At 40.0% G+C, this 25348-nt stretch overlaps 3 protein-coding genes across 16 annotated transcripts in view; 2 read left to right on the top strand and 1 right to left on the bottom strand.

Moving 5' to 3' along the window:
- Positions 1 to 1042: 1042 nt before the first annotated feature.
- Positions 1043 to 12798, bottom strand: dnajc16 (DnaJ (Hsp40) homolog, subfamily C, member 16). The gene is made up of 15 exons (XM_080444881.1): positions 12662 to 12798; positions 11922 to 12110; positions 11400 to 11466; positions 10885 to 11203; positions 10084 to 10268; positions 9776 to 9880; positions 9542 to 9700; positions 9216 to 9346; positions 8566 to 8755; positions 7478 to 7657; positions 7253 to 7329; positions 6914 to 6994; positions 6636 to 6725; positions 6302 to 6472; positions 1043 to 2957 (listed from the first exon to the last, which is right to left on the bottom strand). Exons 2-15 carry the CDS (start codon positions 12101 to 12103, stop codon positions 2537 to 2539), a joined length of 2358 nt encoding a protein of 785 aa, XP_080301007.1. The 5' UTR covers positions 12104 to 12110; positions 12662 to 12798; the 3' UTR covers positions 1043 to 2536.
- An 898-nt stretch (positions 12799 to 13696) lies between these two features.
- On the top strand, positions 13697 to 21687 carry casp9 (caspase 9, apoptosis-related cysteine peptidase). The gene is made up of 11 exons (XM_080445737.1): positions 13697 to 13762; positions 14481 to 14645; positions 15716 to 15926; positions 16134 to 16220; positions 16314 to 16375; positions 16565 to 16747; positions 17135 to 17251; positions 17586 to 17733; positions 19017 to 19208; positions 19596 to 19705; positions 20235 to 21687. The coding sequence occupies exons 2-11, from the start codon at positions 14514 to 14516 to the stop codon at positions 20355 to 20357; spliced, it is 1365 nt and encodes a 454-aa protein (XP_080301863.1). The 5' UTR covers positions 13697 to 13762; positions 14481 to 14513; the 3' UTR covers positions 20358 to 21687.
- Positions 21688 to 23590: 1903 nt separating this feature from the next.
- Positions 23591 to 25348, top strand: part of hspg2 (heparan sulfate proteoglycan 2) — a 105011-nt gene continuing 103253 nt past the window's right edge. For all 14 annotated transcript variants that reach the window (XM_080445710.1, XM_080445713.1, XM_080445712.1 and 11 more), the window contains exon 1: positions 23591 to 24008. In XM_080445710.1, coding sequence (XP_080301836.1) covers positions 23940 to 24008 — 69 coding nt within the window. In that variant the 5' untranslated portion in view covers positions 23591 to 23939. The remainder of the gene's footprint in view (positions 24009 to 25348) is intronic.

Below are 25348 nucleotides of genomic sequence, written 5' to 3'. Positions count from 1 at the left end.
CCTGGCACACAAACCAGACCTGAACATTTCACCTTCCACTGCTGAAGTGATCTTACACACGTGCGTGCGCGCACACACACACACACACACACACAGACGCAGACACAGACACAGTGGGTAGGTTGCAGATCACTGTCAAAATTATGTATCAGACGTCTCTGGATCCCTTTGCCTATTCCCTCCTTGTACTTGGACATTTAATTTCCAGCACACCAGTTGCACAGGAGAATACACCGCAGCCAGATACGGCTTAGGCTACTTGCTTTCACTGACCCACCAATTTCATTTGAATCGTATTCATTTCTGTGTAACATGACAGTCAATGAAGACATTAACAAATATAATAATACATAGCTACAGTACATAGAGTATGTCACCAGAGAAGTCAGAGTACATGAATGACATGACATCAATAGAGCAGGTTGAACTTTGACGTCTTAATCAAGATGGTCTCACCCTCATATGACCTTTAAGTTAGTCTCTTCTACTGCACGTGTCATTGGGCACTGCTGTCAGTCCTGTAGAGACCACACTGCATTGTTGTTTTGATTCTATATAGGGAGTTGAGATCGGGGCTGCCATGGCCTAAATCTAGTTGAATGTGATCGTTGGATGTGGTCTACCTGTAGTGTCTCCGTCTTATGACACTACAGGTACAGAATATTTACCAGAATTTTTTATACTAACATTTTTCTTTTCTTGTTTTCAACGGGAAACTTCTGCCAACCTGCTTTTTGAAATGATGTTTCCTTCCAAAACAAAATTGCTACCAATTAGGAGCAACAAACAGATTAATTGATTTTATGTTGGACTTGGCATTTGCTGATTATTTAATTTTGATTTGATTTATTTAATTGCTTGCAACAATCATACACAGAAGGTTAAATGACAATCGAGGATAAAAAACACAGTAAAGTCGACTTATTTCCACTGTGGTCCCCAGTGGACTTATCAGCCTATCAGATTTGTTTTGATAGAATAAGGTGTGTGAGCAGAGGACACATTTGGTTCAAACAATAAAAAATGTATATTAATATATAAACATAACACATTTTATTACAACCAGTGAGAGGATCTATGCACTATTGGAGATCGATCCAGTAAAATATCTACCAACAGGCATATTTTTCCTTAGGGTTTCCTTTGTAACAAGAACAAAATGACTACAGCTTTATGATAAATTCATGTACATGTTTACAAAAGAGAAATGAAATAAATTACATTAATGAACCACGCGCACTAAGCTTTACTTGTCATTCAATACCATAACAGTTGTTTTACATAATCAGTAGCCATATGGAACTTATTCATAACCAGAAATTAAGTTACTTTTGAATAGACTTAAATCACATGGGTTCCTTGTTTGCTACATGAAACTATCAGCTCAGTGAGGTTTTTGAACGGTGGCTGCTTTATAACTCCTTTGTTTGTAATATATAATCTGTATACTTTACAGCACAAGCCCGACAGCTCCCCAACACATTCCTCCTTTTGGAATCACGAGCAAGGAAGAACACAAAACCCTCACAACAAAGGGCAAAGGGAAGGCATTGTCATTACAGCAGAAGTCTATTGCACAGGCATTTTAACATTAGCATTCAAGAAATAACATCTCAATTAAAAAAGAAAATGTTGATTAAAAAAGGCAAAGAAAGCTAGTTCTAGAGACATGCATCTCTATTCACAGTATTCATCAATCAAGACTAAGTAAAATATCCTGTCAAAAGGTGATTGATTACATCGGTTTGGAGTGAATAGGACTGATGGTCATGAAGGCAGAACACTATTGGGGGCCACGGTGAATCAGTTGGCTAGTGTAAAGACTGTAGCAGCAGCATTTGCCTGAAATTATAAAACAAGTGAAAATGAACAGCATGCTGTGAGTGAAACTAGGATGAGAACTGGCCCACGGCAGTTACGTGACATCAACCATGGAACTAGGGCTGTACTGAATGTCACTTTGACATTCAAAGCTTCTTCAAGCTTCCTCATAAAATAGAAATCCTCAATTTGAAAAGTGTTACATCTGACTAATTTAGTTAAGATGCAATGCAGCCTCAACATTATCTGCAACTATGCAGAACCAATATGTATTATTGTATATGTATATATGTTATTTTTTTCTCCTAGCATATTATTGTTGTTTATCACTGTTACTTTGCTGCTACAATGTACAAATAAAAAAACTTTTTATACTCTTATGTACCTGTACACAAGACGTAACAATAAAGAACCTTGAACCTATGACTGAAGCTTCAAACTATTCGGTGCAGCCCTACATGTAAGGTTGACTCAGCCTAAGAACATGTCTGTAACATGTAGGGTCTAACTCAAGTGCAAAAAAAGGCAATCTAGCCTAACTTCAGCAGAACTTGAGGCAAACCGTTTCAATGCAACAGCTGGAAAACAGGTAGCCGGTGTCACATACCGAAAATAGCAGATTTGCAAGCTCACGACGGTGTGAGCTCGTAGATCGGCTATATTCGGTGCGTGAAAGCATCATACAACGAAGTATAAATCAGGTTTAATAGTCTCTCTATTTACTAGATGTGATCTTGTCCAGTCCTGGCCAGGCGGGGATGTAGTAGCGAGGCAGAGTACCTTCCAACAGCCTCTCCATCCACAGCCCCAGGCGGTCCAGCTTGTGGTGGATCTGCAGGGTGGCCATGGAGCGAGATCGGCTCGTCCTACGTGTCGGCTTCCCCCCTGTGGTGGCCCCTTCATCCTCGGACGACTTGCTGTCCAGGTCTTCCCCGGTATAGACGGGCTTAAAAAGACAAAGGTACTTTTTGTGTCCATTGAGTGCCAGAACATAGCCGGTGTAGTCCATCTTGTGGGTTTCTCCCTCGTCCTCATCCGTGTCGATCTGCATGGCATCCTGGGCGTATTCCAGCAGTGTGTCCATCCACTCGCTGTGCTTGTCAACATTCAGGAAGGAGAAGTGCAGCGTTGCGCTCCTACGGAAGCAGAATGTGAAAAGTACAACTGAACCAATATCAATGTACATGATAGCCTGACAAGCTTTGAATAGCTGCGTGTAACCTTATCTCATCTACTACTCGAATGTGTGTGTGTGTGTGTGTGTGTGTGTGTGTGTGTGTGTGTGTGTGTGTGTGTGTGTGTGTGTGTGTGTGTGTGTGTGTGTGTGTGTGTGTGTGTGTGTGTGTGTGTGTGTGCACGTGCGTTTGCGTTCCCACAGCACAGAAGTTGTCCAATTGCTTCCAAACTTGGCACAAATATCGCTCATGGGTCGGGCCTTTGAACAGCCTGCTTTTCCCCCTTTCAATTTGCATACAATTTGTACACTTTACATAAACAGTCCATTACTGACCCAGATTGTGTCCACTAAGGGGCCCACCCTACTGCGTACATGTGTATTCTACAGAGAGCTGCAAGGAGGAACATGCCCCCATTCGCATTAACAGGGCTGCAATTGAAAGTGGGCTGCTTCAGGTTCCTCTGGGCTCACATCAGCAAGGACCTGAGCTGATCACATCATGTGGACACTGTTGCTAAGGTGGCATGGCAATGGCGAAGGTATGGAAGATGCTCTACTCACGACTGCAAGCCAAGGCTCTACAGAGGGTAGTTAAAACAACACCGCAGACAGCACAGCAGACAGCACATCAGGACTGATCTGCCAGCCTGGAACCTTTACACGTGCTGCCTGGCTTCTCAATCAACCATCAACAAAGGTCGGGGCCAAGAGAATTAATGAGTTGGCATCTACCTGCGTCATGGCCAGTGCTACACTGCCTTCTCCAGGGGAAAGATAACCACCAGCGCGAAGGTTTTTATATGAGGGAAGAACTACTTTAGTTGTTGTCTGTAAGTGATTCATTCAAATAAATGTAATAATAAAATCACATTCTGCAATAAATCTGCCACTTTTTCAGAACTAAAATTAAATGCTGCCTACAGTACATGCACGCCATATTATACATGATAAATATATATTACACTTGAAAGCGATGGGGACAGCTGGGAGAGCCGACAGTGTTGCGGTGCTGGTTTTCAGGTAGCAAGGGGCCTAACACGCAAGGGCGCTTTTTCCTAATGTTTAAAACGCATACATTCTTGTATCATATTGTTGCTGTCAAGTGGAAACCTTGTATGTCAAACACCGTTACTTTTCCGTAAACAAACAAAAGAACTTGTGTTCTAATGGATCCAATATTATTTAGCCACAAGCTCTTGTTAACAGACTAAACCACTTTCAACCTGGCGCGTATTTTGGGCATGTCATTACATGAAACCTTTTTTTTAAGATAAAAATCTTTCAAAAATAGCTCAAATGGAAAGTTCCCAGGGTGAAGCTTTCTACTCTTCATGCACCTTATGCCAAGGGAGGATTAAAACTCCCTAATTTCAGACTTTACTACCTAGCTGCTCAGTTCCGTTCGATCTGGTGTTGACTACACTCGGAGGGTAACGAGGCTAGATGGTTATCAACCAACAGGAATTAAAAAACATTCCCTTGAAAGTAATCCCCTTTTTAGGCTCTAAAAAATACCTTTATTTTGAATGTAACCAAGAATCCTATAATCCTGAACTCCTTCCATGCATGGCACGAATCCCATTCCATCATTGGTTTAAATATCTCAATACTCACAAATACTCCCTTTTGAAATAATCCAAGAATTCCTTACCCCGGCTCGGACAAAACACTTAGAAAGGTGGATTAACAGTAGAATTGAGACAGTCGATGACCTATATTGCAAAGACGTCTTTGCAAGTTTCCAACAACTATCCGAACAATTCAACCTTCCAAATATTTCTTTTTTCAAATACTTTCATATCAGAAACTGGGTTCGTAGTACCTCATCAGACTTCCCACACATGCCACCTGAGTCCCCGTTTGAAAAACATGTTCTCAGTAAACTCTGCTCTACCACTAAAGGCCATGACATCTTCTATATATGACATAATGATTAGTCATCTACCACTCTACAATACTATGCCTGTAAAGCAACAATGGGAATCTGATTTGGGGGACATCTATGATGACATCGATTGGCATAACATGCTTGAATGTTCTCAGACTTTCTTAATATCCACTAAACACAGACAAATGCAGTTTAAATTTTTTATTACATTTTTATTTTGTATTTTGTATTTTGTCTAAGTAATCCTGGGCGCTACACTCCCTCTGCCAGCCTAGGGAGAGCCTAGAGCCGAGCTCATGCCTCCTTCAATGCATGAGAGCTAGCAAGCCGCTACTTATCACCTGAAAGGGGGGAGGTTCCCTGGTTAGACGTAGCGCGTGGAAGGAACACGTTATTCCAACCAGTTCCTTTCCCCTCCATCAGGCGCCCCGGCTGACCAGGGGGAGGCAGTATAGAGACCAGGATTACTGCATGTTTTTGTGAGGGTACCTACCCTAGGAGACACGGGGAGAACATGCAAACTCCACACAGAGAGGCCCTTTCACCAACCCCACCTAGGGTATGGGCGCTGATGACACGGAGGAGAGAACACGGCCCCAGCGCCCACGACCAGGACCTTCTAGCTGTGAGGCGACTGCGCCACCGTGCCCCCGCAGTTTAACATTTTTAATAGAACCTACTATACTCCACATAGATTACATAAAATATTCAATAATGATTCCTCCAACTGCCAGAGATGCAAAATCATCTCTGATGGAAATTTACTTCATATGCTGTGGAGCTGTCCGCACTTGGAGGAGTTTTGGAAATATATTTTTAGAACAACTTCAGAAATAGTAGAGTCTGAAATAGTACCCGACCCTAGGATTTGGATTTTGGGAGACATAGAGGGACTCGCGTTAAGCCATCATAAGAAATATTTTATTTTGCTGGCTGGCACAGCTGGGATAAAATGTATTCTTCAAAACTGGAAATCTGAAAACTCTCCCTCTCAGCCACATTGGTTGAACGAATTGACTCCATATTGTACTCCTGAAAAGATTTTATACAATATAAGGAGGAAACCTGCAACATATGAGAAAATATGGGGTTCTTTTATATCTTTGTTACCATCACTGCGTCCTTGTAACTAATGACATATTGTATCATGTTTTTAATGCAAATATAAAGATGGAACTTGTACTGTACCTAGGGTGTGTGTGTGTGTGTGGGTGGTGGGTTGTTGTTATTGTTTTTTTTATTGTTGCTGTTTTTTGTGTCTTGTCTTTGTTTTTTTGTCATTGTGAAAAAAAGAGAAAACTTGTATGACATGTTTGTCTCAATACTTTTGATTTCTGCCCGACAATGGAGAAAAAAAAGAATATATATATAGTACTTCGTGCTACACAATACAGTATGTAAGATGATCAGCTCACCCTGTGAAGGAGTAGACCTCTTTGGCAAATTTGCTGAGGAGAATGTTCTTGGAGGCATCTGTTAGGACAAGCACTACATTCATGTGTCCAGGCCTCAGCTTCACCAGGTTGCTGGTGTATGTAATATCTGTCAGCTCTGTCACCTCCACAAAATTCTTCTTAGGCGGCCGACTGAGATACATAGAAAACATTAGTTCATATTAGGTCTGAGAGAGTGTTCAATCCTGTTATGGAGAGAGCTTGATGTTTAACCACATAAACAATGGTTGCGTTATATACAGTACTTGAGCGTATTATATCTACTGTATATACTGCAATATAGACATTGGCTTACCTTAAAGTGGTACTGGCACCCTGTGACCCATTTTCTGTGTTTGTTCCATCTTTTGGTTTTGGTTTTGTCGGCTTATCTTCACTTGAGTCACTGAAATCAGAAAGAAAGGCTACATTTCTGAGCAAGTTTTCTCTTAGGTCGTGCACTGGAATAGAACTCATTAATAGGATGTCTTGATTTTACTGTCCCGTCTCCATCTTGTACGAGAGTTTTTGTGTACTGTCACTGTGGACTGCATGAATATGAGTGTTGAATGGATCTAAACAAGTAAATCCTACCTGAAAGCCTGGACGACTACAGTTCCAAACAAGATGAACAAGGCAGAGAAGATGAGAGACAGAAGAGGCATCATGTCACGCCTGCAAAAACACCAGACATGTCTTAGTACAAGATTCAGTACACACATCTCAGTCTATACAGTAGTATAATGGTAGATCACAATCTAAAGAAGTTTTTTCTCCCAATATTCTACAAGACAAACCACATTTCTAAAAGATAATTCACATAACAATATTTGTGATATGGATTAATTAAGCCAAATGATTTTTAATCTGTTGATACACTTTACCGGCATAACTGAATTAAATTAATACTATTAATTCAAAGCTAAAACTTACCAGTTATTATGCAGAATGTCATCGATGACTTCAGTAAGGTAGTCATAAGATGCATAGATCCACCGGATTACAAACATCTGTAATATAATATTAAATATTTTGTCCGATTAGAATTAGTTGATAGTTCCAGTAAATGTAAAATGAACTCTGTAGCTGTGAAGGATTAAATTAAGTCTTTCAGACTATGCTCAATATTCCTTTTCCTTATTATTACAAATAATTTACAGAGGCAAACTCGTTGTTGAGCTCCGGCAGCATGGCATCATAGTTGAGGATGGAAGGGTCCTTCTGGAGTCGCTGCAGCTCTTCCACAAGTCGCAGCCTGTCCTCGTCACTGCCGTTCCATGCCGTCACCGGTTTGTACAGTACCTTCCCTGCAGCATTCCGCCTTTCTAGGATTACAACCTGCACGCACATACAAATCCACACCACAATGCAGTCAGAAAGCATACAAACAGAGGCACACGGAAGGACTCTAGTCCATTTTTTTAAAAGGAGCACGTCCTCCCAAAAATTAGAAAAACATAAAAGAAATTGAAATAAAAACAAATCATATATAATGAAAAAATACCCACCCATGCTCTAATCCCAGGTCCCAAATATATTACTTTATTAAATTTTCTATAGGTATCATTTCATACATTTTGTATTGAGTGCATAGGCAACTAAAATAGCTGCACTGTGCTGCACTGTAAAACCGTGTCAAAGTGTCCCTGAGCAAGACACTTAACCCCTAACTGCTCCCAGGGTGCTGTTAAAAATAGTCGCCCACTGCTCCTAATAGTTAGGAAGGGTAAACGCAGAGGATGATTTTCAGGTATGTGCAAATGATGTACTTGACAAAAATATCCCTACAACAACAAAAGGGGTCGGGGACACAATTATTCATATTATTATTATGAACAAAAGACTTCTTGAGAACAAAAGTTCAAGTTTCGGGGCGTCCGCTGACCTAGCGGTCCAGGTGCATACCACATATGCTGATGATAATCCCGCTTGACAGCGTGTCGCGGGTTCGACTCCCGATCCCGATGACCTTTGCTGTGTGTCACCCCCCCATCTCGCTCCCCATTTCCTGTCAGCCTACTTTCCTATCAATAAAAGGCAGAAAAAGCCCAAACAAATATCTTAAAAAAAAAAAAAAAAGTTTCAAGGATTCAAAAAAGTTCTGAAGAAGTTAATGTATAGTATTATACATAATACTAATAGCCTATGCATTGAAACGGCAAAGACATCACGTCAAGAAGATAAATTCAACATGGCAAAGCCCTGGCAACACATGCAGTATGTAGCCGTGGTGGATCAGCACGTACCTGTGGTGGTGGTGGAGATGGCGTGTCATCTGTGTTCGGCATCAGGACATCACACAGTGGCTGCTGGAGCCTCTGGTAGACATAGGCAAATCTCACCACCTCGTTGTTGTTAGTGGAGGCAAATGAGAGGAAAGCCTCGTTCCCAGAAGAAAATGTATCTTCTTCACCCGTCATTAACAGGACACAGTATCTATAGCACAGACATGAATCAGATTGGATAAGTAAACACTCAAAATAGCAAACAAATAGTAAGCCTAAAATAGAAAATTCTACAAAACTGTAAATCAAATGTCTCCTGGATTCTTATGAGATTTAAAATTCTGTACTGTCTAAATGTCTTAGATGATGTCAGGGCTGCTTTATTTATCAATCTGAAAGAGGCATTCAATACAGTTGACCACCACATTCTGTTTATCCTAGGAGTAACATCGGTAGTCTGTCAGTCATATATGGCTGTGCTTTGTATTGTCCTTTTATGTCTGTCTTTTTTGTGAATCTGTGTAACCTACCCCCCTCTTGGCCACTTCATTCTTGCAAAAAGACCTAGGTCTCAATGTTTTTACTGTTTAGATAAAGGTTATAATGATGCATGCATGCAGGCACACATGTATGTACACACACACTAAAAGGGACAAAAAATGTAAGCATACTTCCTGCGTCGATGGAACTGTTTGACAGGGCAGATCTCATCAAAGAGCTTCTGATTCACCAGCCGTGGAACAAGAAGAAATTTGTTGTTTGATATGAACTCATCAATAATTAGCTTTTTCATCCCCTTGGCCTGTGAAGAACGACATGTCAAAAATAGATACAACTCAATATTACAGATGTCTAACCATTGCAGATGTGAAAAGAAGTTGACAGAAACACACATCAATACGATACCTATATTGTTACAGTATTTAGATGTAATTTAATTATTAAATCAAACAGGTGAAAATGACTCAGTCCTCCTTCTGTCCTGTATTTGTCTAACCTGTATAATGTCAGCTGGCTTGTCTGTGTTCTCCTTGAAGACCAGCATGGTGGGTGCATATGTGTTGATGTTGAACTGTTTCAGCAGATTAACCGTTTCCGAAAGACCCTGGTCCACATAGCCAAACTGCAGGTAGTCTTTATAGGCAAATGCTGTCAGCTATGGAGAAGGACAAAATAAATGTGTTCACAACAAATACTTTTCTCCGTGGAAACCTTTCTGGTGGGAACCTACTTTGTACAGCAGAGGAACTACAGGCACTTGGTCGAAGAGAAGTACGTGAGGCTTGTTGAGCTCATGCCAGCTTTTCAAGAACTGGAGATCATTCCTGTCTGTGACCTGAAACACAGTTGACAGATATTACATGCCGATGCATTAGTTGATGAATGTAAGAATGCGGTAGAAAGAGAATTAATGAAAAACCTTTTCCTATGATATTCAATATTCAATTATGTTGTGTTCCTCTCTGTAGGAAGAAATCACTTTATATTATTGTACTATTGTATCATAATGAACACAAGTATTTTGTTGTTTGTCAATACCTTCTCAACCAGTCTCTGGGGAAGGAGGTCTTCAACAAACTGCCTCAGGTGCTCCTTTGCCAAAGCATAATGGAAAAATGTCACTTTGCCATTAATAACCCCAAGTATTGATGGTGTGCGGTGAGCACCAAGGTGATTGGCTAGCCGTCTTTCATAGCCCACATCCACCACGCCAATCCCCACTCCTGTCAAAAGACACACACACACACACACACACACACACACACACACACACACACACACACACACACACACACACACACACACACACACACACACACACACACACACACACACACATATACATTAACACACACACACACACACACACACACACACACACATACATTAATGTCATAGATGTCCACCTTCATGAAGACTAAGCCAGGTGAATAGTATAGCTCAGTGGTTCTCAACTCTGGTCCATGTTTTCTCTCCTACCAAGAAGTTAATTACATTCACCTGGTGTTCTTCTACTTGCTGTCTAAATTAGCCTGGTTACTTTGCTTTTTCAAACCTGAGTAAAGGAAGTGGATGAAGTCGCATCTTCCAGTGCGGAGGTCACACTCGTTAACTGCTGGACTCCCCATGTTTCTATACGACACCGCTATGCTATTGCAGTTGTGCCATTGGCCACCACCCGTTTTTGTTTTTCCCTGAACCCTCCAGCAAAGTTACCAGACCTTTAAGGTCTGGGTCCCAGATGAGTCTACACAGAGGTAAAGTAGAACACTGTGAAATCAATTAAATCAGTACCGGTAGTGCTTTAAGGCCTGAGTAGAAAATCATTTCAGTCTTTACCTAGTGTCTCCATCTCCTGCACCACCTCCTTCCAGACAGGCTCGATGTGGATGCAACTGAAGCACCAGTCCGAGGTGATCTTGATCAGATATGGTCTCTTGAAGCTGTCGGGCACCACATCGTTGACATACTGGTTAAAGTGTAGTGTGTATTTGCTGTCAGCGAAGTCCCTGCTGTTTTTGTTGTTGAAGGGAAAGTTAAAGAAGGACTCGTCAAAGTAAAAGTTGTCATGGCGATGGCTGTGGTGACCGTATGGCTGGGTGTCGTCAGTCTGTCCATATCGGTCGAAGTTGGCACGTTTCTCTTCGTTGGATAGGATCTAGATATTTGGGAAGAACATGTGATTATATGGACATTATAACCTGGTTCACACACAAGCCAGGTGACAATGAAGACCGTTGGGATGACGTAACCACCTGTCTTAAAGGAACAATGAACTGCCAAGATAACAGTAGTGCCAATACTTTATATATTATTGAAATAATGTATTCTTGACCTAAATACATAACACTAACCTCATAAGATTTGGTGATCTTGATGAACATGTCTTCTGCGTCTGGGTTTTTGTTCTTGTCTGGATGCCTTTGAGGGTTGTGGATGGGGGGGGTGATAGGACAGTCTCCATTAACATACTGTAGGTTTAGTTATTAACTAATGGCTATTTCATTACTGACGTAAGCGTAAGAATATTGTCTCTTTTCGACTACACTATACACTCATTTGCTCGGTTTCAGATAAGGTTCTCAGAACCTAGTCATTTGGGTCCTGATTAGGAGGTTGTACTAACCCTGAGTTCTGGGAACCCATAACTCAGAACTTATAATTTCATTATATCATAATTAGATTTTCTATTTGTCACTTTATGATTTAAAAAGAAAAATATTATATATTTTGTAATCATGTCCCAGGGGTGGTTCTGGTTAGAACGGAAAAGTATAAACAAAATCCCATCATAGAACTTGACAGGTTTTTAAGTTTCAGGTTATCCATCATAGTGGAAAAGAGCCATATGGTTACTGTAAAAAGGGAACTGGTACCATTCTTTAGCAAGTCGCTTGTAGACTTTCTTGATCTCAGCTTGGCTTGCACTTCTGGTTACTCCTAGGATTTTGTAGGGGTCCGCATCATGTGCTCCATATACCGATCCTGTCAGGAGCACCAAGAGGACCACCACAAAAGCCAATGGCAAAGACATCCTAAATCGTACCATAATCGTCATTCGTCACCTAATAATGTAAAGTATAAGATGCACGGTTAGTGGCAATTTCTTCTGGGCTCAATCTGGCATTTTGACAATTAGCCCCCATTGAAATATTTCCTCTGAGTATGCTGGCAAATCTATAACACCCTCTGCACTTAGCATTGGATCAAGACTATATCATAGATGTATTTTATCAAGTCTGACTTTTACTTGATCATAGATATGCAAATATCTGTCAAAATCGATCAAATACATCTATGATAGTCTTGATCCAAGTCCTACTCTGCACTGTACATTATGATACAAATACAATGTTGGCATTAATGATGCAATGCCAATACAAATGTGACAAGTAATTAAAAGCAAAAATATGAGACCCAAACCAGCAAATTAACCAAAGAAACAATGTCGAGCAACAGAAATACATCATTACTAGCGTTATCCAGACTGCAACAATGCTTGTTAGATTAATTATCTGCTAGCTTGAGGGGGGGAAACATCCATGCATTTTTCCCCACACAAGTTAGCAATAGCTAGCTTTATCACGGCCATAATCATGCATGTATAATCAATCACCTCAAACAAATAGGTTCAACCGATTCTACGCCACATGCTTAACGTCATGATGATGACTGCTCCGAATGATGCCTGTCAGCAGGTTGCAACGGGTGTGTGAGGCAACAGCATCACTGGCAGGTCCGAAGCTGATGCTGTGACGGGGGAGGAGCTGGGGATGAGGGGACTGGAGGGGAGGGGAAGCCGCACGGTTGCCATGTCCGCTTATTGTAAGCAACTTTGGGCTTGTTTTTCTGTAAAGTCGCTTGTAAATTTGGTGGGTTGAGGTTTTTTGGGCTTGTTTCTAAAGTATTGATTGATTGGATTGAATTGATTGATTGATTGATTGATTGATTGAATTCTTTATTAACAGTTTGCAAAAAAACACAGAAAATGTGTCAAAAGGATGCTAAAAAGATTAAACCCAAGGAAGCACTGTGTGTGGATTGTTTCCATTGGGAACAAAGGAAAAAAAAGTGTAGTTGCTTATCTGTAGATAACGTTGTTTAAACCAGTGGCTCTCAAACATTTATGTCAAGGACCCTGTCCGCGTATCCCCTTCTGAAACCCCCCCCCCCCCCCCCCCCCCCCCCCCCCCCCCCCCCCCACACCCCCCCCCCCCCCCCCCCCCCCCCCCCCCCCGAATTGTGTTGTTAATATGTTTCAGAAATATTCAAAATGTCACACCTTTTCCCCAATTTATATTTTTTAATAGCAAACTATTTTCATTGAGCTTGTTTTCGTAGACCAGGCTGCTTATTTCTGTCAAAAGAATCTGGCAACGCTGGGAAGAAGGCGAAAGGAATGCTGGGAGTTTGAGTATTTCAGGTAAACCTATGTTTCAAGGGTATGTTGGATATACTTCACCGTGCAGCCTTGTCCGTGGTATGCCCAAGAAAGCTTTGGGTATGCCCCGCCCCCGAGTGTTTCTCAGTGGCGTTTCTGCATAGCCGCATGAGTACGTCGGCAGGCGGGGACACTAACATCACGCACACCACGCCCAACCAGGATACTGTCATTGTAGTCTTACATGCAACCAATCAAAGCCACCGCTGATGTAAACAAGGAAATATAGAATGCAACTGCAATCGGAACGAGGAAACTCGCTGCAAGTCTCTACAAGTAAGTTGCTGCTGGATAAGAAATAATAATACGTTCCCTTGATAAGGTATCCGACCATAAGTGATTAGGTTTTGCAGTGACTGTCTTGTATTTTATTGTATAGTATTGTATGTCTTTAAATGTCTCGATGAATTGAATACACAGGACCAGCCTTGGATCAAGACTATGTATTTTATCGAGTCTGTTTTACATTTGATCAAATGTCAATCGATAAAAATACATCTATGATAGTCTTGATCTAGCTGTAGTATACAACCCTCGTAGACGTATTTATGATTCTGACGTTGTAGATTGAAAACGTCAGAATCATAAATAAGTCTACGAGGGTTGTATACTACAGCTAGTCTTGATCCAAGGCTACAGGACCACAATGGAAACAAGCCCGAGGGCTTTTTGTGCCTTTTAGTACCATTGTGTAATCGTACCACGTACTATTTGCAAACTGTTAATAAAGTAACAAAAGTAAAATAAATCAATCAATCAAAAACACCAATTGTTTAACTTTTACTTTAGTATCTGATACGAAATTACAAGTCAAACTCAAATACATCTATGATTGTCTTGATCTAGCCCTGATACATGAATGTCATATATGGTCATGACAGACTGTCTTGTGATCCATGGCTAGTCTTGTTCCAAGGCTAGTTCCAGTTGTGATTGTGAAACAGGTAAAGCAATGACTCATGATCAACCTATCCGTTTCTTTCTGTTTTCACAGGGTGTTGTTTCTTGTTTCACTTTATTTTTTATAATGGAAGAAATGCACAAGAAGATTCTCCAGCGAAATAGGACCAATCTTGTGAGAGATTTGAAGCCATCGGATCTCTATGATCGACTTCTTGAAAAAGGAGTTTTCACCCAAGACATGATTGATGAGATAAAGGTAGATGGCAGTCCTAGAATGGCTGGTGTTCCATACATGTCATGTTGTATGTATTCCATAAAAACACATAAAAGCACGCTCGATGCATTTTCGTGAAGGGATACATCTCGCAGAATTCTAATTTGAAGCTCCATGTGTACTCTACTCACCTTAATTGTTAACTAAATTGCTGCGACACGGGGTCAGCTCTTGTCATCTAGTTTCATAATTCATATCCATTTGAAAGTTCTGGCAGAAAATGTGTAGCTAGTCAAATATCTCCACTTATCCACGAGATTCACATTCTGTGTAGGTGACAGGGTCGTATTGACGTGGCACTGAATACATCATGTAAACTTCCTTCAGTGAACTCATTATGGGACACAAATTGACAGGTGCGTTGTGGTTGATGCGGGGTCATTTAACACACACCTACAGTATTTGTCTCTCCAGACCAGTGGGGCCACCCATACCATATTAGTGTTGAGATAGCTCTGAATAGGCTAGGCCTACCTATGTATTGATTCTGTAGGCGGTTGTAATATTTCAGTTAAAGGTAGGGTAAGTGATATTTTTTGGTTAAAACAAAAAGTATTTTGTTAAAAGGTTAAAGCACTATATTCTGATAGTAATCATTGCTATAGAGTGTTTGTTCAGTAACACAATCTCTCCAGCGCTTTAATAAACAGAAAATACATTTTCCGGTAGGTGTCAAAATCTCAGCCAATCAGGAGAAAGTACCCATTTTTAAGCTTCATTTTTATAGTGTTCCAGTTCCAATTTTTTCTGCTCGTTTCTTTGTGTCATCACTTCCAATTTCACTTGTTTAATCTATATCCTGATTGAGTTCTCTATCCTGATTGGATAAAATTAGAAATGAAACTGAAACTGAAACGAAAATGCATTTTCTGTTTTATAAAGAGCTGGAGAGACAAGGAGACTCCTTTTACTGAATAAACACTCTATAGAAATGAGTACTATCAGAATATAGAGCTATTTAACACTTATTTTAACCAAAGAAAATCACTTACCCTACCTTTAAAAGCAGTCTGTTCAAGTTGTTATAAGCTTGTCATTCTATCCCCTATCAGAGCTCAGGGACCAGACGGGACCAGGCCAGACAGTTGGCCCAGGATTTGGAGACCCGTGGGAGTCGGGCTTTTCCATTATTCCTGGAGTGTCTTCAGGAGACAGATCAGCAGAATTTGGCAGACCTCCTACAGAACGGACAGGCACCAATCCAGCCTCTACCTCCACCACGCATCCATGTTGTCCGTCCTGTGGTCAAGCCTCTTCCAGTTTGTGAGTGTGTGGTGCCATGCAATGACTACACCGATTTGTACTGTATACTACTAATAATAATGTTCTTCATTTATCCAAGTGAGATCACAATTTCTTCTCCCAAGGAAAACAGCTGAAGAGCATTAATTTAGAGAGACAAAAAAAATATTTTAAATACCCAAATAAGGAATTTTATATGGTAAACAATTTTCTTTTTTTCAATAACAGCCTGTCCAATGGATGTTAATGACAAGTGTGTAAAAGACCCTGTCTCTGTCCATCCAATACAGAGGCCCACCACTACTCCCACTCCATGTAAGATGATATGTGATTTAACAAAAGGTTTTTTGATAAGAATGGGTTTTGGTTTTTGAATATTTCATAATTAAAATAATGTATTTATCACAGCACCTGAGAGGGAGTATGTGAGACCAAGGCCACCAGCGAGAACAAGACGTGACAGTATTCAGGTAAACACGCACTTTCTCTCCACCACCAAGAGAAAGACACATAGATTACTGTAGCAGCAAGGTGCACGTTCCTCATTGTGGCAAATGTATATAAAGTTGTTATTTATTTAATCTCACATGCATGCATCACATATTTAAAGCACAATTTGTTCTAAAACCTCCCTTTCCCTTTGATCTCTATGCTCACAGAGCTATAAAATGGATGCCAGCCCATGCGGACACTGCCTCATCATAAACAATGTGGAGTTTGATCCCCAGTGTGATCCCCAGCTGCGCAATCGCACAGGGTCCAACATAGATTCTGGCAAGCTGGAGAGAAGGTTCAAGGCCCTCAACTTTATTGTTGAAGTCAAGACGAACCTGAAGTTTAAAGTGAGGATCATATTTTCTGCTAATCAATCCCTCTGGACCAGTTAATGAATAGTTAAATAAATATAAAGGTCTCAGTACAATGTAGAAAAAAGAGAGACAGGAGTGCATCTGTTTGGCTGGAGTAAAAATCCCCAACAAGGTGCTCTTTGGTACAAATGGGTGACAAAATACTCTTGTGGAAAAATTAAAAAGCCTTTGATAGTCTGTCTAATGCAGGGTAATTTTTTATTCTTGCCATGCATTAGCCAGACTATTAAAGGCTTTTTAATTTTTCCATCAAGAGACCGCAAGAGTGCCTTGGTCTCTTCCCTTTTTTGCATATATAAAGGTCTGATCCAATGTTTGTTAACATAATATTAATAATTACCATTTTGCTCCACATTTCAGCAAATGAAACATGAGCTGTCTACTTTATCCAAGAAAGACCATTCACAATTTGACTGTTGTGTGGTTGTCATGCTATCCCATGGGACATGCATACATTCTGTCTGTGATGAAATGGAGGTGTGTGGTATTGAATTATTATGACTATGATATTTATAAAATGTAATTTCCCTTGTTTCCTTGTTTGTAAAAGCCAGAGGTAATAGACTTTTCAATTTCTGTGCCTATGATTGCGCCACAGAGAGCATAAAAATGTTTTTGTTGTAAAGTGACGCCTACAAATTTGCTGATCAGTCGTGCATTTTTCTTCAATTTGCAACCATTCGCAATGGGGTATGCTCCAGATGGAATGACTGGAATGAAAAATAAAATCCAGTGGTCATCATTGGCACAACTTGTTGTGATTTGGCACTTTAATAAAATTGAATTAAAATGTATTTATGTATGTTTATAGGTGCAACACAACCGCTTCCCTGGGGCCGTGCATGGTGTGGATGGACCCGCTGTTCCCGTTCAGCTCATCACAAACTACCTCAATGGCCAGCACTGTCCGTCGTTACAGGGCAAACCCAAACTTTTCTTTATCCAGGCCTGTGGAGGAGGTAACTAACATGGAAGATATTAAAGAACCATACCGATGGTCTTGAATGTTCAGCTCATTAAATATGACTCATGATATACTCATGATTACTGCTGACCATTTTCCAAAGAATACCGTAGTTTGTCATATTTCCGAGGAAACCACTAGCTTCCTTACTCCTCATTATAGTATGTAAATCTACTTGTAGAGCATTGAGATATGTAAGCCAACATGCTAAATATCATTGTACAGTTATTTTGGGTCAAAGTTACATTCTCGTTAAGTTTAATGCGTTTCTTTACTTTTTTATTTGAAAAGTCTTGTCTTAAATATTCCCTGGAGAAAGTATTGATTTACCACCAAAATTCCCCCACGAATGTCACAGGATGTATTAACCGTACAATGATATTTAGCTAAAAAAAAACTCTGCTTGCCATACAAACGGGTATAATCACAAAATAAAAATTGCCACATGGAAATTGTTACACTATTTCAGCTGAATAGTTGTATACAGTAACTGACTTAAAGGTGCTATAGAGTATAGACAACATTCAACCACTAGATGTCACACTCCACTCCACATCACAATATAATATATGCATGCAGTTTGCACCATTGTAGTGAGACACCTGCCTCCTAGTGTCTGTTTAGAGGGGAAAAGTACCTTCCCCAACGAAAACTGAAGCAACTGGATAATGGCCGCCGTGCACTGGCAAAAAACTGTACTTTTGGACCAGACAAAATTATGCAAATTATTATTTCACTAATCAATTCAATTCAATTCAATTCAAAGGGCTTTATTGGCATGAGAAAACATACGTTTACATTTCACTAATCACTCTCATACGTTTTTTTGGTAAAAGTAATACTTTTATTCTGCAGCCGATCATCAGTCCAGTCTCACAAGGGATGCACCATATTCCCGCTAATCGATGCGTTGTGCCCAAGAATTCCACTCCTTAGCTCTCTCCTTACTACCACAAAACAAAGCCACACTACCACACCAACAACTCTGACATTTTAATGACTTAGTTAAAAAGACTTAGAAAAATCTAAAAAATAATATAGCCATCAACATGGAAATGGTCTGTTTATGTACAATATCTGGCTGAAGCTTTGAATAGACAATGAATGACAGGTATTGATGCAGGAATCGTCCTTAAGTTTAAATAACACATTATAACCTATATATATTGAGTGAAATAACATGCAACCCCTGGCAGACCTAGGGTTTATTTGACAAGTAATGCTTTAGAATGGGTCTCATTTGGGAAGTAGGATTTGAACTTTAATGATGTCCTCTAGGTGAAAAGGATACAGGCTTTGAGGTGTCCCCAGATGATGATGCAAGGCCATCCATCAGTGGAGCAGATGACCAGACAGATGCTCTCCCCATGTCCTCCAGTAGTGACTCTCTGAGCACGTCTGATGAAACGGACGCCAGAGCCACACTGCCCACACCTAGCGACATTCTGGTGTCCTACTCAACCTCCCCTGGTGTGTGTGTGTGTGTGTGTGAGGATAGAGTCTTGTGCCAGCTGTGTGGTTTTGTGGGTGTATGTGGTGTGTGTTTTTTGTATATCGTTGCCGTCAGGCAGAAACCTTGTATCTCCAGATTTCAACTTTTTATATATTTTCATAAATTAATGCCCTACTTGATTTTAAATGCTAATTGCTTGTTGATCGGATATTGTCACTATTTTTTTAAAATTATAATAAAAAAGGAACGATTTTGGATATACAGGGTTTCCACCCGACAGCAACGATATGCATATGTACTGTATACAGTATGATTTCACAATCTTTATTATGTAAGAGTAGGTTCTTCTAGGTTGTTTACAGAACTGACCTGCTAATGTGCCTCTCATTGTGTGACGTCAACAGGTTATGTGTCTTGGAGAGACACTCAGGCAGGCTCCTGGTACGTAGAGATGCTGGATGGCATCCTTGAGGAAAATGCTGCTACTGATGATCTGGTCACAATGTTGATGATGGTGAGGTTCTCTGCATTTTCATGCAACATATCATATTAATTTTTAGGTATACAATGATGTTATGTTTTTTTGTTATTCTCTCTCCAACTATTAATGTTTCTTTAAATTGGGTGGATGTTTGTAGTACACCTCTGTGGCATGAAATCAGGGTCTATTGTTAGGGGGCCAAGCACGTAGTACGTACTGTAGGCACCCTATTGTATCTGTTAGTTTTCTTTTTCTGCAATCTGCCAATACAAGCAACGTTATACAAAGATACATTACAATATCTACAATCTCTCAGCACTCCACTCAGCTGTTTCCAATGCTCATTTGCTAATTGTATGGGCTTCTTTCTCTCAATTTCAATCTATTGTGTTTCTATGGCTTATTGCACATATTGTGTATTGCATTGTGCTGATTGCATTATTGCTGCTTGCAGCTATATCTTTTTTTGTTTTTATTTTATTTATCTGTTACCATTATAGTGGTTTCTAATTCCCACATTGTGTTTTTGTTATGTCTGATCAATGACTTTGCTTGTTTTCAGGTTAACAATGAAGTCTCCCAAAACTCTGCCTTGGGCCGCTACAAGCAAATGCCGGGTTCTTTTAACTTTCTCCGCAAACTTCTGTACTTTCAAACTCCGTCACAGGGACAAAGATCAGCATGATCCATGTTTCCTTTTCCTTTTCAAGGAAAACTTAAGGTAGGGTAAGTGATATGTTTTGGTTAAAACAAAAGATTTTTGTCAAAAGGTTAAAGCACTATATTCTGATTGTAATCATTCCGAGCCTCCCCGTCTCTCCAGCTCTTTAATAAACAGAAAATAGATTTTCAGGCGAGTTGAACAATCAGGAAAGAGTACAGCTTCAATTTTAATGTGTTCCAGTTCCAATTTTGTTGGCTCATTTCTTAGTGCCATCACTTCCAACTTGTTTAATCTGTATTCTGTGCAAGTTCTCTCTCCTGATTGGATCAAATATATATCCCAAACTGAAAATGCATTTTCTGTTTACTAAAGCAAAACAAACACTCTATAGCAATGAGTACTATCAGAATATAGCTCTATTTAGCACATATTTTAACACAAAATATCACTTACTCTACCTTTAATTACAATCTGTTTTAATTGGCATGTGAATTGTGAACATCAGGGCACTGTCTTCTGTGACTGTCTAAAAAGCCTATTTTATACCTCGTCACTTGCCAAAAAAAATATTTTTATTATACATTTTTTGTTTTTATACTTCTTGTTTTGGGTAAATGTATCTATGTTTACTATTCTATGAACTGTCCAGAATCAGAATGTATTTTATTTGTATTGCCAGGTATGTTTGTCTTGTGGTTGGTACATTACACTGAATAACGACACTATCAAAACATGTTTTCAATATTTACATTTCCATGTACAACAGTAGACAATAAAGCCAGACAGATCTTTCACACTAACTGTGTCTGTCTGGAGAGGATTGTTGGAGATCTTGCTGGCAGAGAAAACATGAATTGGTCTGACAGTAGATGGCCTTAAAGAGCCACATTTTCCACTGACTGTATAAGATTCACATACATCTCCAAAATGCAGTTATAGGGAAAACTACTCTCACATGTGTCTTCTCATCTCTTCCTGTATAGCTGTATGGGGGTTATACTCTAAGGGCGTTGAACCCCACTAGGGCGGAAGCATTTTATATTCTTTGGCTGATCTTTTGCTCTTTGTCAGGGCTGTCCACTACAGCTGTGTATTCCACTTGGCAACACATACCGTGCTACAATTATTTGAATGAAATGACATACAGTAGAGCTGGCTAAATGTCAGGGTGATGACTCACCTGATGTCTTTGGCTCTAGGTCCCATGTCTAATTCTAATAATGACTATAGACTGTTAAGTGAAGCGTCCTCATTCAGAGTCGATCATGTTTGGGTTTTTTATAGCTTGCTGTTAAGCCTAGAGGTGACGTTATAAAAGGGCTGATCCTGTGCTATTAAAATTGTGTTCCAATGTTGTCTCATAGCTTTTGAATGCATCTCAACTCCTGAAGGCTGATGTGTTCAACTCCATATCCATTCCATCTAGAATGTTGCTATGTAAGTCCGGGAAAGGTGATTGTGTATAATTTTGCATACGTTTCATATTGTTTCTCTTGTACTTTCACTATTATTCGGAATTGTGATTGTTGCATACTATATACTCTCACCAGTGTTGTAACAACAATTATAGTGAACATAGAATTATTGGAGACCAGTGGTTAGAGGCGGGAATGTCAAGGCAGAGAGAAATATAGTGTTCCTTGTCCAATAGATGGTGTTTGTGAGTCACAGAGGATTCAGCCTTCATTGCTATGGGGCTGTTGAGGATAAACAAGCATTTTAGACAGCTTTTTAGAGAAGTGCATTGGATTTGGGAGCTATAATGATAGGTTGAGAGCATGAACTTTGTACTAAACAGATTGGACACAAATTTTCCAGGATTTCTTTGCTGACAAGCATCAAGGGAGGAGTCCCTTAATGACACCACTGTGGTCTCTGGGATACTTCTCATATGAGGGCAAAGTGAAAGAGCAGCTAGCCATATGAAGAGTCACTTTATCGATTCTTGTACCCAAGAGAAACCGAGAAAGCACAGGAACAAATCCTTGCCATGAGACCTTTACTTGTGACTCGGTTATAATACTGTTATCTTTACTATTGGAATTCTATACTATCCTAACCCCGTGATACGCTCTAGAACTCAAATGAATCAAAATTGTAAATGAATCCCTCTCCCAAGTGCTACATTCCGAAGAGGCACACATGCCCTATTGGCCCATACTGTTCAGCTCCTCTTATTAGTCTGTTTTGGAGAGCAAATGAGACCCTTTTCCACTCCAGTTCTATTCAGGGTTCAGCTCTTAATTGGCAGCAGCTGCTCTGAATTCTCTGAGGGACTTGCTCTTTGCACCAATTATATGAATGAACACAAACATACAGTAACTCCACTGTATATGTCACACAGTCACTTTGTCTCAGTCTTGACAAAAAGTTACTATGTATTTCAATATGTTTAACTTATATATTATAGTGCATATGTGTGGAAGAATAGCAACACAGGACTGAGAATTATGCCGCCTCCCCCCCCCGGCCCTTTTCCGTGATGTTAGAGTGATGTGTCCATTGCTTAAAAAATACAATAGGCAATTATATCCTAAGGTGCGATGGACCATCTATGACCGACAGAGGGCAATAAAGCTCAGGGAAATCCAGAAAATGTCAGTCTGCAGTAATATAGGCTTGGAATACCTGCCAAAAATAAAAAATATCTTAATCTTTTAACGGCCATGGGTGTTTATTCCAAGCTCATGGTCCTTTATTTACTGGGGCCTGGGGATGGGGGGGGGGGGGGGGTAACAAAGATGCAAGGGTATCTTTCTAAAGAAAAAAAGTTAAAATGTGTAGCACCTCAGGCTCAGGTGTAATTTAAGTCTCCTTGAAAGCATTATGAAAACTCTTGGGGGCAGGTAGGCTCATGTCCAGGTCATACTCAAGACAGCACATTCTTATAACTATTATTAATATGTTCCTCATTTATTCTTAAACATGTCCAAGCTCTTTTATGTGGTAATTTATCTATGTAACTCAAGTTAAATTTTTACACTTGGTTTCATTTTGGTTACAGTCAGCCTCAGAACTATACTTTTGGTTACATTTTTGCCTACACCCTTGGAGTTCACATAACATTTGGGAAGGTGTAGGATTTTACTATTATATATCCGACTCCGAGAGCTATATTGGATTATTCAGCCCCAGATTGGAGTATGATCGTGCAAACTAAAGGCTAGGTCTAGGTGGCGTCTCGTCACTTTGGGATTAACTGTCTTTCTATTCAGCACTCCCCGAATTCCATTCCGCCTTTTACTCGGGGCAGAGCGCTGTGTATCCCCACGTCGGACCTCTCACTGACTTGCCCTGGCATTACATGCAAGTCGAAGTTTTGGAGCGCAAGAGAAAGTGGAGCGACTCAATAGGCGCATTTGAAACATCGCGTTTTTGCTTAGATTTTCACCCAGAACAAAACGCTAAGAGGATCGCTATATTGTTGATGAAGTCCCACCGGGTGCGGGACGCACAGGAGCAGTTTGTTTCTCTTATAGAAAAGAACATCTAAGAAGGTGCATAGATTACATACAACACAACACCACTACCCCAGTGGCCAGGAGCGAAGGACCTTGATTTTCCTTTCCCCAGCAGTTGCAGCCTGTGCTGGGTTGGTGGAAAATGGGCTCTCGGATCCGTTCGATCTCTGGACTTATTCTCAGTTTGCTACTCGCATGCCAACTGGTAACAGTAAGTAATTTAAATTGTTATTATTTTTTAAATTGTTATTATTTTTAAACTTTTTTGAAAGTGGGTTTGGCAAAGGGTTTAGTTTGTTCCCTTTATTCGTTTTTATTATAAGAGCTTAGAAATCAGAGCCTGTCCTATTAAAGTCAAAGCACAAGTGATGATGTTACTATTTCTGTTCAGTAAATAGTGCGGTCTGGTAGTGGAGCACGCTGAGTTGCAAGTGGGCTGAAGAGCAGATTCCAAACCACACAGTAACACCAGACTATAGGCTACAATAAAGATGCTTTTTAAAGTAATCTGACGAACTGGTCTAGGATCTCGAGTGTGGCGTCAAGGTGATCTAATTCTGTCCATAGAAACAAGCTATTCATAGTCGCACTGGAGTTTGCCTTTAAATGTCTCAAACTTACACCTTACGTCACCTCACCTTATTCAACATAAATTAAGCTATCCAAGGGAATGCCTATACTTAAAAAAAAAAGAAAAAATAAGATTGATTGATGTAACTAAACATTTGTTTTAATATAAAGAAAAATGTAGATCAGGTGTACTGTTCAGTGCCATGAGGTTCTATTCAAAATCTACTCCTGTTGGTAAATTGTCCAGTAGTACTGGTGAAATGTATTACTGTAGGCTACTGTTTCTGATTTGATTCAATTAACACTGTGAATTTGTATGGTTTGGCATTCAGTGGCAAAAATGAAATAGCCTTTAGCATGAAATGGGTTCTCTTTATATTGCTGTAGTGTATGTGATATCTTATGGGATAATAGAAGATTCCTTTGAGAACCATCTACCACTGGGATGATGAATCATGTCTGGTCTTGCACCTCTCTGCCCTCCAACATAAAGAGTTGGTGTGGTTGATATATATTTGACCCTTCTGTTTTGATCTGATCACAGGGAAATACTTTCAAAGGGTAGAATGTTGTTTTTTGATAGATTGATTGATTGAATACTTTATTAGTCAGAAAAACAGCACAAAGTATACAGTAGGACATTTAGGCTAAAAGCCAAGGATAACACAAACAAGTCCTGGGGACTTGTTAAGGGGACCAGCAGAGAGCAGACATAGGCTAAACCTTTCACCTGTCTGAGATGGAGTCATGACATAGGATTCAAGGTTTACATCATACAGTGTTGGCCTCCAGAAGAAATCAAGGGTTTTATATTAATTAGAATCACTTTTATCTCAAAGGTCCTTTGAATGCATAGTAATTTGTCTTGGTGATATTAGTCCAGAGAGACATATGGACAACCTACACAATTTCACAGCACACAGACTATAAGGACTGCTCACCGAAAGCAGATGGACAGTGCAAAACATGTCATGGATGACA

This window comes from Gymnoscopelus braueri, assembly GCF_963280865.1.
Source record: "Gymnoscopelus braueri genome assembly, chromosome: 12".
Lineage (NCBI taxonomy): Eukaryota > Metazoa > Chordata > Actinopteri > Myctophiformes > Myctophidae > Gymnoscopelus > Gymnoscopelus braueri.
Note: the sequence above shows the minus strand (reverse complement) of the source record. Positions and strands in the feature narration are given on the sequence as shown.